Source organism: Capra hircus, unplaced genomic scaffold (assembly GCF_001704415.2).
Source record: "Capra hircus breed San Clemente unplaced genomic scaffold, ASM170441v1, whole genome shotgun sequence".
Classification (NCBI taxonomy): Eukaryota; Metazoa; Chordata; class Mammalia; order Artiodactyla; family Bovidae; genus Capra; species Capra hircus.
Genome location: NW_017216665.1, coordinates 1 through 11,664, shown reverse-complemented (window position 1 = coordinate 11,664; position 11,664 = coordinate 1). Strand labels below are relative to the sequence as shown.

The following is an 11,664-nucleotide window of genomic DNA, read 5'->3' as shown; positions in this document are numbered from 1 at the left end:
ACTGTCCAAAATGTTTTACTGAAACTCTGCTTCTGGCCTTTGTTTTGGAATCTGTTACATTTGTTGCCATCTCCTACTTGCTATTCTCTGAAGTTACTTCCTCCAAACCACAGGACACATATTCCTTGAGGTTGTAAGATCTTCTTTTGGTCAAGGGTCACTCAGTATTTATATTGAGCACCAAAAACACCCTAACATGGTATAAAAGATCTTTCCAGTGCTGCTATCCTTCCATTACACTATATTTTAATCAGTTAAGAGAAAAATAGTAATCTCCAGAGGTCAAGCCCTTTAAGAATCTGTCTATTCTAAAGATAAATACAACTGCTGATCTACATCATGATTCCTAGATGAGATTTACCCTTAGACCTTAAACCACTGTTCTCTCCTTGCCTCAGTCCATCCATCTCAGGACTGACCCACATATACTCAAAATCAATGCACTGTATGGAAAAGCTTTTACCTCAAGAAATGTTAACATTCCCCAAACTAAGTAGGATTTCCCGTAGCACTTTATGATCGCTTTCATTAAAGAAGGCTCCCGGGAATCTTCCTGGGCTCTTGACACTTCTTGATCCCAGTACCTGTGAAGAGAGACAAAGCACAGTGAGGAACAGCCCTGCCACAGGAAAACAGGGGAGGGACAGAGCAGAGGACAAGCCTTCACTCCAGGGCGCTCCGTGGCTGCCCATAGATGCTGGCTAACTGCTCGCAGGGCTCCCGAAAGATGAGCAGTGCAGACACTGAAGCACCAGGATAAGCACCAGACCAGGTCTTCAGAGAAAAGTCCCAGATTCTAGAAACAAGTTCCTGCTAAGCTTTGCTGAACTCACAGGTCATGAACAGCTCAGAAGGGCAGACACTGTCCTCCAGGGACCCCACCTCTGGGGACAGAGCTAGGTCTCCACAGCCATGGCTGGGGGTTCCCTCCACCTCCACTCACGCAGGGAACACAGGCTCCCCCAACCTCCAACTTGGGCTAAGCCCAGGGTCAGCATGAAGGGCTGAGGGTTCAGTGTCAGGGAAGGAGGCTCAGAAGATGCCAGAGGAAGGCAGAGGCCCCTCCCCACAAGCCTTTGGCCCCATGGAGAAATTCTCACGCTTCTAACCGTACTCCCTGCTGCCTGTGCTCACCCTTGCAGCTCTTCTCCAAGGTGCTGGGAGTGATCTTCTGGAAGCACCGAGTACATGTCATCTTCTTCTAATTTCCGTTTATGACCAATTTTAAACAAGGGGTTTAGCCACCTGTTAAACATTAAAAGGAGAGTAACATATATTCAAATTACATATCTTTAATTAGAATCCTACATTCATGGACATTGTTTTAAAAAAGTCTACATTTTAACCATACAAAGATGTAGGGAGAAAATTAGACATATGCTTACAAACACGTATATCAGGGTGTCGATAAGTCACTCTGACTTACACAGAATATAACTTAACTAAAATACCCTGTTTGTGGTCTACTGAACATACATTGTACATCTACTTTAATTATTAAGAAAAATACATTTAGAAATCAAAATAATGTTACCTTGCTTCAGGAGCACAGAATAGAGCTGAATGGCCATGGTGGATAAGGCTGTAGATACGTTCCTATACTACCAAGCACTTAACTTTTCTGACCTGTAGCAGACTCAAGGATTTTGCTGTTGTTTTTTAGTGTCTAAGTCATGTCTGACTGGTTTTGTGACCCCATGGACTGTGGCCCTCCAGGCTCCTCTGTCCATGGGATTTCCCAGTCAAGGATAATGGAGTGGGTTGCCATTTCCTTCTCCAGGGGATCTTCTTGGCTCAGGGATTGAACCCGTGTCTCCCGCACTGGCAGGTGGATTGTTTACCACTGAGCCACCAGGGAAGCCCACCAGACTCAAGAATGCCTCAGTCAGATTCACATAAGACGCAACCTTGTGTCTCAAGGCCTCCTTAGTTCAGCTAATAACACAAAAGAAATTTTACAGGGAATGACGTTACAATACACCACCGTGAGTCCAACAGGCTCTGGACCCTGACCTGCTTACAGCCCTGTCAGACTCCCCTCACATGAGCCTCTTTCTGACCCCGACCGTCTGAAGATGTCCTAAAAATAAGTAACATCTTTACAACTAGAATGAATACATTGATTTTTCTTATAGTCCTCCCTATAATTGAAGCAGAAATTGCTAGACACTGTAAGACTTTTTAAATTTTAATTCTTAATTCCTTTTTTAATTTCAATTTTTCTCTTCTCAAGTAAGCATCTCATTCTTTGCTCCAATTTCCAGGCATTCAAAGGAATCCCTTCCTGGTCTGGAAGGTCATAAAACATTCAGACCCAGGACAAGACAATTATTAACTGCTGTCCAGTTTATCAAGAGAAACCTCCAAGAAGACCATTAGCACTTAAAACATACATTTGGTCCCTAAATAATGGTCTGGGGTCTTGAGAAAGGGTCGAGGGATGGTGTTCAATGTCTAGAGAAAGTGAGAAACTGGGGTTCCAAAAAAGCCATAAAATCGACAAACTGGACACTGTGATGTTTACATTAAGTCATGAATCAACGAAAAATGTACAGATCAATACTAGAAAAGATATAAAACTGCTATTATCCTCGCCTTTGGGGGCCTTTCACCCCCTCTCAGAGTCTATGCTGAGGACTTTGTATCTCTACCTTCTAAAATAAACTTTGCCTCTGTGTTTGCGCATTCTCTGGAATTCATTCTTAGACTCCATGAACAGAATTCAGGTTTCACATTTCATTATCACTTCCTGGCCAATTAATTTATTTTCAAATGTAACACAAGACTTTCATAAGGGCTGGAATTTTACTGACTGTGAGGTCTGCCACTTTCAGCCTCAATTGGGGAATAAATACTGGTGAGCTGCAGTTCATGGGGTCACAAAGAGTCGGACACGACTAAGCGACTGAAATGAACTGATACTTTCAGGAACTCCACTAACAGTGGAGAACATCACCAAACTACAGTTCAATCCCTTCATACACAGGTTTCTGCCCAGGGACATCAATTACTCCCATTGCCACCCGACCCCAGCAAAGGAGTATGTGTTAGTCAAATCCCTATTTGCTTGGGACCCAACCAATATTTCCAATGAGCCCTCCACATCCAGACATGACCGACTCTAGATACAGACCATGCCCAAGGGCTCTGGGGACAGGATCATACCAAACCTGAGGGGGTCTAGTCTGTGGAGGCAGTATCCTGGATGGAAGGGCGCCACCATTAGTCTAAACATGACTCAAGAAAACCCAAACACAGTTGAGCCCCTGAGGGTCCTCGAGGCCTCTGGGGCAAGGACCACCCACAATGGGACATTGATGTGATGTGAAGTCGCTCAGTCGTGTCCAACTCTTTGCGACCCGTGGACTGTAGCCTACCAGGCTTCTCTGTCCATGAGATTCTCTAGGCAAGAATACTGGAGTGGGTTACCATTTCCTTCTTCAGGGGATCTTCCCGAGCCAGGGATCAACCCGGGTCTCCCGCATTGGAGGCAGACGCTTTAACCTCTGAGCCACCAGGGAAGCCCACAATGGAACATTAATTGTCTCCAAGAAAACTCTACTAGTGGATACTGGGCTATAAGAGGTGCACACCCCAATCTAGGTCACATTGAGATTTTAATTACACTCACCCCCACCTCCCATCTAAATGGAGCCATTCATCTAGTCAGGAGGGAGCTGGACTGGACTGGTAATGGAAGGAGCTGTCGCCCCTGTAGCATCCTTAGTGAGCCTAGCCACGAGAAGCAATTCATAAAGCCAAAGCTACTAAAAAATAAACAAACAAACAAAAAAAAGGGTACTGGTATACACCCGTGGTGGATTCATGTCAATGTATGGCAAAACCAATACAGTATTGTAAAGTAAAATAAAGTAAAAATAAAAATTAAAAAAAATAAAAATAAAAATCTAATTAAAAGCAAAAAAAAAAAAAAAAGGCACCAGAATATGGCCTGGGCAACTAAAGAACCCAGCTGTAACTTTAGAAATATGAAATCTTCACTGGGCCTCTGGTCCACATGACACTCAAGCACTGCATAGCTCCTGATTACCTGCTGGCTGATCAAGGAGGAATCCGTGCCCTTGCAGCTATTTCTTGTTGTTTCTATGTTAATGTGAGTGGTCAAGTAGAAGACAGTGTAACCTGACTGTTAGAGAAGACTGCTTGCAGACAGAGAAGGATGAATATCATATGATATTGACTATATGTGGAATTTACGTAAAGGCAATAAATGAACTCTTTAAAAAATAGACTGAGAGTCATGATGTAGGAGAAAAAAAAAGCTATGGTTACCGGGGGTGAGAGGAGGGACAAATTGGGGCACCTGGGATTGACATACACACACTGTAATATATAAAACAGATAACTAAGAAGGACCTACTGTATAGCACAGAGAACTCTATTCTATAATCTGTAATGGCCTACATAGGAAAAGAATCTAAAAAGAGTGTGCATATGTATATGTATAAGAGATTCACTTTGCTATAGAGCAGAAACTAACACAAACATTATTAATCAACTATACTCCAATAAAAATTCAAAGAGAAAGTCGATTGATCCAATATTCAGAACAAGAAGGGCGCCTAACTGAACAAACCTGGGACAGTATCAAAAGGGCAATCTCAGCTTCCTGGGCTTCTGCCCCTCTTAGGACCCCTTACAATTATTCTCCTCCTGCTTTTTGGTCCCCAGCTGCCTCATTAGTTTTATCTGGTCTTTATCTGGGTGGTGAGAATTGGGACTTCAGCCAGCTGACAATCATATTTATTTTAGCTATCCACTCCAGTATTCTTGCCTGGAGAATCCCATGGAGAGAAGAGCCTGGCAGGCTACAGTCCATGGGGTCACGAAGAGTTGGACATGACTGAGTAACTAACTCTTTCAGTTTCACTTCCTGCTTTTGTCTGAGTCTCAGGCCCAAAGGAGGAAGTTACAGAGAAAAAGAAAAAACTGGTTAGAACTAGCTAGGCCAAATTGGAGGAGGAAATGGTAACCCACTGTAGTACTCTTGCCTGGGGATTTCCACGGACAGAGGACCTGGTGGGCTACATTCCACAGGGTCGCAAAGAGTTGGCCATGACTGTGCGACTACCTTTCCCTTTCAGGCCCCAAATGGGGAAAAACCTAACCTACCGTAGGCCCTGAGCCTCATTTATGCATTTGCTGTAAAATATTAGTATGCTAAATGGCATACTCACCCGGGCCGTGACAGCTGGCAACGGTCATGACAACCCACACAAGGACTAAAAAATGAGTGTTGCCTTAGTTTTCAGGTCCAAACCACATCCCTTGTTCTCAGATAAGTCATGAATATTCCTCCGTCTATTGATTCAATTTCCTTGCTTTTACCTTGACCCAAATTGGGTTGAGAAGCTGATTTGTGAACTAAGCTCTCGCCTCTCCATTCTTTGGTCATTGAATAAAACTTGTGCTGCTCCAGTCTCACCATCAGTTTAGTTATTGGTTGTGGGAAGCTGAGTGGAAAAACAACCTCTTCAGCCAAGAAAAGGGGTCTTAGCCTGGGCTAGGAGCTCAGCACAAGGAAGGAGACCAATCTGGTGACATCAGTTACATATACAAGGGACACCGTCTTCAGAGCCAGACTGCTTGACTTGGGATCCTGCTCCATTACTTACTGGCTGTGTGGCGGTAAGCAACTTACTCAACCTCTCTGCTTCAGTGCCTTCAAGTATAAAATAAGAGGTAATAGTGCCTTTCCCTCCAGCAGGAAAACTGGAAATGGGTGCCTACCAAATCAATGAAAAGTCCTCACGTTCCCATTTCCAGGCACACACATTTTGAAAATTCACAACAGAAGGTGTTTGGAAAGTTCCTTGCTCTGCCTGAAGTTAAGGAGAATTTTTCCTACTTTATTTTTATGTATAGTAACCATACCCATATTCCTTCTTCTAGGCTCCTCTTTCCTTAAGGGCCACCAAATGGCCAAGAGATGAAGCTACATACACTAAATACACCACCATCAAATAAACATTGGAAATCTCAATCCCTGGAGATTCCCCAGGCTGTCCCATAAAAGAAGGAAATACTAGAATTTGGGGAAATATAAATTGGTTATGGTACAGAAATAAAACAACCAGTAATCATCCAAGTGTGATTAAAGCCCAAAGGTTCAGGACCACAGAGTTAGTGGCCCCAGCTACCACATGGAACACTTTAGTTAAGAGCTGCAACTCTCTGAGCTGTTTTTCAACTGTGTGTTTCCTCTGGGCTCAGGGACCCTTCAGTGGTTTCAGAACCAAATGATTCCTGGGCAGGACCACGGCATCAAGACCATGAACTGCTTTTCTGAAGTCTAGAGTTTGGGAAAGACCTCGCCAGGCTTCAGGGGATCCTATCCCAAGAGTGATCCTCAAAGGTGGACGTGGAGATAATTCACAATAAGGAAACGGGCCGATCAAATAAATCCTCCAGTCCTGACTGTGTGTCCCAGGCAAAAGCAAAACATGTTCAAGAATAGTGTTCCCAATCATTAAATAAAAAACCTCTCATTTTTTTACCCATGTGAAATTTGCCCCAACTAGGAACCAGGTTATACAGTGAGAGCCACACAGGGAGAAAGGGAGAGGGAAAGAAATACATGGTCATAGACATGGGGGCAGAGGGAACCCCAGTGGAGCTGGGAACACACTGTCACACAGGGCATGTGGGAAAAGGTGGGGACATTACTGAAAGATGGCAAAGAAGGTGGAGCACTGAAGAACTGATGCCTTCAAACTGTGGTGCTTGGAGAAGACTTCGGAGAGTTCCTTGGACTGCAAGGAGATCAAACCAGTCAATCTTAAAGGAAATCAACCCTGAATATTCTTTGGAAGGACTGATGCTGAAGCTGAAACTCCAGTATTTTGGTCATCTGATGCAAACAGATGACTCACTGGAAAAGGGTCTGACGCTGGGAAAGATTAAGGGCAAGAGAAGAGGTATCAAAGGATGAGTTATATGGATGACATCACAGATGCAATGGACATGAACTTGGGCAAACTCCGGAGATGGTGAGGGACGGAGACCAGCAGTGCTGCCATCACAGGGTTGCAAAGAGTTTGGACAGGGCTGAACGACTGAACAACAATGGTCCAGGGCACTGATTAGATAAAGGAAGCTGTTCATAAAGCTGCTTGCTTGGGGCTGGGGACAGGGGTAAGAGGGTGGGGGTGGGGGTGAGACGCCTTCAGTTCAGAACTGGGAATTCCTGATTAGTTCAGCCGAAGCCAGTAAGAGTAGAGGCGGGGTGTTCAGTGCATTTTCCCACTGGGCTGTGATTCCCCCTGGGCAGCCTTCTGCCTCCTGCTCTCTGGCTCTGGAGGGGCTGCCGGCAGCAAGGCAAGGAGACCCTGTACCGCCGCTACCAGGTCACCGGATCCCCTCCCCACCTCTGCTCCCCACTTCCTTGCCCAGTCGTGCTCCGCCTTCCCAGGGTGCAGAAGGGAACAGGACAGCATTGGGAGGGTCCACACCCCTTTCCAAAAGGCGCGGGCAGCGGAGGGTGCTATGACTGCCGCGTATCACGGCCGGGGGCGCTCACCAGAAGAACAGGCGCGAGCAGAGGTTCGCTTTCTGCAGCGGGTTGGGCTTCACCGTCGGGTGCAGCGGCGGCATCGTGCCGGCCGGGCGGGAGCGGAGAGGCGCAGCGCTGCTCTGACCGCGGTGAGGCTCCCGCTGCTCCTGGAGGCGACCACGTGGATGCTGGAGATCAGTCTGCCTTCCGGGGTCTGCTGGGCGGGCCGGAGAACCACAGGCTTCTGGGGGTGGAGCACCCACAGCCTGCCCGGTCTCCACCTCCCGCAACTACACTACCTCCCATGGGGGTCGCCTCCAGGTCACCGGCTCTGCCCTGCTGTCAGGGCTCTGGGAGAAGTAGGGCCGTGTGTGGGGTTGCAGGACGAAGAAGCAGTCAGGCCAAAGCTTCCAGGAGCCGCATCCAAGGGGGAGGCAAGGCCACCGGCTCTTCGATGGAGGAGGGTAGGGGGACCGGACAGCACGAACAAACCAGCTCCAAGGATCCCACCTAGCTGCAAACTCCGCTGAAACTCCTGTTCTGAGCCCAGGCGCTCCCCCAGAAGGCGAAGAGGTGAGGCTCAGGCTCTGCCCTCCTCTGCTGCTCTGAAGCTCCCCATGGGCTGCAGGGAAGGCCTGGAGAAAGCTGGCAGAAGGCATGATCAGCCCACATGAGATGTCTGTGGCATCTCACACGTTGCATTGTGAGGGAACCTCTGGGAGTTTTTTGCTGCCCTGTTAGATTGAGAAAGGGGACTCTGAAGGGAGAGAAACTGCCTCCTAATTTCTTTCATCATGTGTTCAGAACCTAGATAAGTAACAGTGACATATGTCACAAAATACATATGCACATTGCTGGGGACCTTACCTCACTTTCAACTCTAACAATTCCCTGTTCAAGAAGGTTTTATCCCTATTGTACAGATAAGAAAGATGAGGCTCAAGGACAGCACTTGTCCAAGGTCTTGGACCCAAGTTTGGGGTTCAACATGGTTGTTTTGCTGGTAGATGGACAGTGTGTGTGAAAAGTGCCTAGAATATGCTGTGTGAATGAATGAACCACTGCAGGACTGAATGAACAAAATCTTGGGCTCCAGCTCATAAGTGTTTAATTACCAGCTCAACAATTTCTCTTCCCTTCTACTCTAAATGAAAAAAGATCAAAATTGATACCTACAACAAGATCACCATATTATTCTTTGATAATTTTCCGTATACCTTAGCTAAAATTGGTGTTATTAACGACAGCTTTTACCTTCAGTTATGAAAGATGAAAAGGTAAGTTCTAGAAAACTGGTGTACAGCAATGTGATAATATTGCTGTGTGCTTTTAATTTGCTTAAAGAGTAGTAGTTCTCAACATAAAAAAGAAAAAAAAAGGAAAATGGCAAAAGTGCAAGAGATGAACATGTGGATTGGCTTGGTTGTGATAGCTTATGGTGAATGGTGTTCAATTTGTGATCTCCAAAGTAGAAGATTTAGCTTCGGGACCAGGAACCAGGCTTGATAACTCAATCATTTTTGTGTAGCAGATTTTTATCAAACTATGAAAAGGGACAGAGAAATCTTCTGACATAGACCTCAGAGAGGGACAGGGGCGGGGGATGGAGAGTGCCCCCACTAAGTAGTCTTACCAAGGCCTTATATATTTCACCAGACTCACTCCCACAACACACACTGGAAGATGACAGGATTAGTCAGAAGGTTCTCAAGAAGGAGAAACATGTCCTGGAGCAAACTACATTGTTATATTGACTAGGATAAAGCAATGTAGGAAAAAAGTTTGTCTTTTTCTCCTTTAGAGCCCTAGACCCCTTTCTTCTTGAGGGCTCTGGATCCCTTTCTCCTCCTTGGGGACCCTGGACTTATCAACCTACCTAGGAATTGACTCTCAGTTGTGATGAATATTTCACAATGTATCTGTAAATCAAGTCATCAGGTTGAACATCTAAATTTATGTAATATTTGTCAATTATACCTTAATGCCAGAGGAGAAATTGATTTTAAAGAGACCCTTAATATATTAAAACATTTTTTATGAGTCAAACATATAAGAAAGCAAGGTGTTGATAGTTTTGTATTGATGGTATGATGACAATTTATGATACTATTTTCTTTCTTTTCATGCATGTTTGAAATTTTCTGTTGCAAAAAATACAAGTGATTAGAGCTGAAAATTGTAATTTTTCAGTAACCTACCTTTCTGGTGTTAGCTCTCTCTCAGATAATGCAATCCACAAGGTATGGTACCAGACTTCTCCTTATTTACAGTTCTCTTTTACATTCCCTACATTTTGCAGTGCTGTAAACACTCAGCTACTAGTTCTACGTCAAAAAGGAAGGAATTGGTTGCTAGAGTTGGAGGTCTAGTGACTTCCTTGTCAGTCGGCCCCAGACTGTTCTGTCCAGGCCCCACAACTACCTCAGGACCATAATTAGCCATCTCCAAACTGCCAAATACATTCAATCCCTTCAGCTTCTGCTGTCTTTTTTTTTTTTTTTTAAGCTAAGATCTTTAGAAACTTCTTAGCATCCTATTCTGGACATAAACTAGCATGGTATTTATAAGAGACATTGAAAACCAGTGTTGACTTGTACAGAGAAGACTGAATCTGGAGCCAGGGGACTAGAGATTTAGATACTTCCCTTTTTACCTAACCTTTCTGACCTAACTGTTTTCAGGTTTACAAATGGTGTGGCTGTTTTTTAGGTTTTGGTTTTTTTTTTTTTTGGCTGGCACTAGAAAGAGAAAAACCTCTCTTCCCTTTCTGATCAGGAACTTATAAGGATATGATCCATAACTGCTGGTAGCCATGCCTCCCATTCACATGAAGAGGCTAGAAAGAGTAAAGCAGGAACCCAAAGGGAAGTCATACACTCAACAACTATTTATTAAACACCTACTGTGTGCCATGAACTGTTCTAGGAGTTAGGGACATATAAGTGAACAGCATGGTGATATAAAGGAGAGTCTGAAGTGAAGCGAAGTTGTTCAGTCCTCTGACTCTTTGTGACCCCATGGACTATAGCCCACCAGGCTCCTCCGTCCATGGATTCTCCAGGCAAGAATACTGGAGTAGGTTGCCATTCATCAAATCTCTGGGTTCCTAAGGCTACTAGGTTTCCTTCTTAGATTATGGGACCTGCTGGAGCAGGAGCTGTCACTTTCCAGCTCGTGTTCTCTTGACTCTTCTCCAGGACTAAGGAGTTCACTGCTTATCTCCCACCTCTCCGCTGAAGGGCCTTTTTCCAGCTGTGGGAGCCCTTTGGGACCATAGTCAAGGCAAGTCCAAACCCCTGGATTCAACCGTCAGCTGGTGATGGATGGGGAGCTGGGAGATAAATGCCCCAGTGTCCTTGTCTGTGAGCTGGAACAATTCTGTCTCCCAGCACTCTAAGCAGCCGAGTTGCCTAAGCGGTAACTTGTTAACACACTTTTCACTGGCTTCCTTCCCTTCTCTGTCTCACTTCTTCACTCCCTACAAATGTTTTCCTGGGATCACTTATAAAATAAACTATTTCCACTCAAATCCTTCTCATAGCCTGCTACCAGGGAATCTAAACTATGACACTTACCAGAAACATCCTTCTAGTTACTGAAACATCTATTCACTCCCTGAAAATGGCAACCCACTCCAGTATTCTTGCCTGAAGAATCCGCATTGACAGAGGAGCCTGATGAGCTAAAGTCCATAGGGTCATAAAAAAACTGGACAGAGCTGAAGCGACTTAGTATGCATGAACCCATAAAAGTGCTAGCTAATACTGTAAACCCTGGGTTACCCATACAATAGCACTATCTACATGATAATTTTGAGGACTTGAATTGCATCTGGTCCAAATTTGAGAAGTGCCATAACTGTAAGATAAGATACACAATAGATTTCAAAGACAGCAAAAAACATTTTTTTGTCTCATTAATGATTTTATATTGATTATACGTTAATAGTATTTTGGATACACTGGTGTAAAAATGTCTTATTGATATTATCTTTACTTGTTCCTTTTAAAATGGCTACTACAAATTTAACATTACAGATGTGGTTCACTTTTTATTTCTATGGACAGGACTGCTGTAACCAATGGACAGGCTCTGGCACCACAAATCTCTCATAGTCAAGAAAGCAAATTAATAACATTCATGTTATTATA

The 11,664-nt window shown here is 44.6% G+C and overlaps 1 protein-coding gene across 1 annotated transcript; it reads right to left on the bottom strand.

The window, feature by feature from the left end:
* Positions 1-463: 463 nt before the first annotated feature.
* Positions 464-7,620, bottom strand: LOC108635475 (multidrug resistance-associated protein 4-like; the record flags this gene model as incomplete). The annotated part of the gene is made up of 3 exons (XM_018045598.1): positions 7,541-7,620; positions 1,135-1,245; positions 464-584 (listed from the first exon to the last, which is right to left on the bottom strand). Coding segments are annotated over exons 1-3 (306 nt in total), but the record flags the coding sequence as incomplete, so codon positions are not given.
* Positions 7,621-11,664: the final 4,044 nt, after the last annotated feature.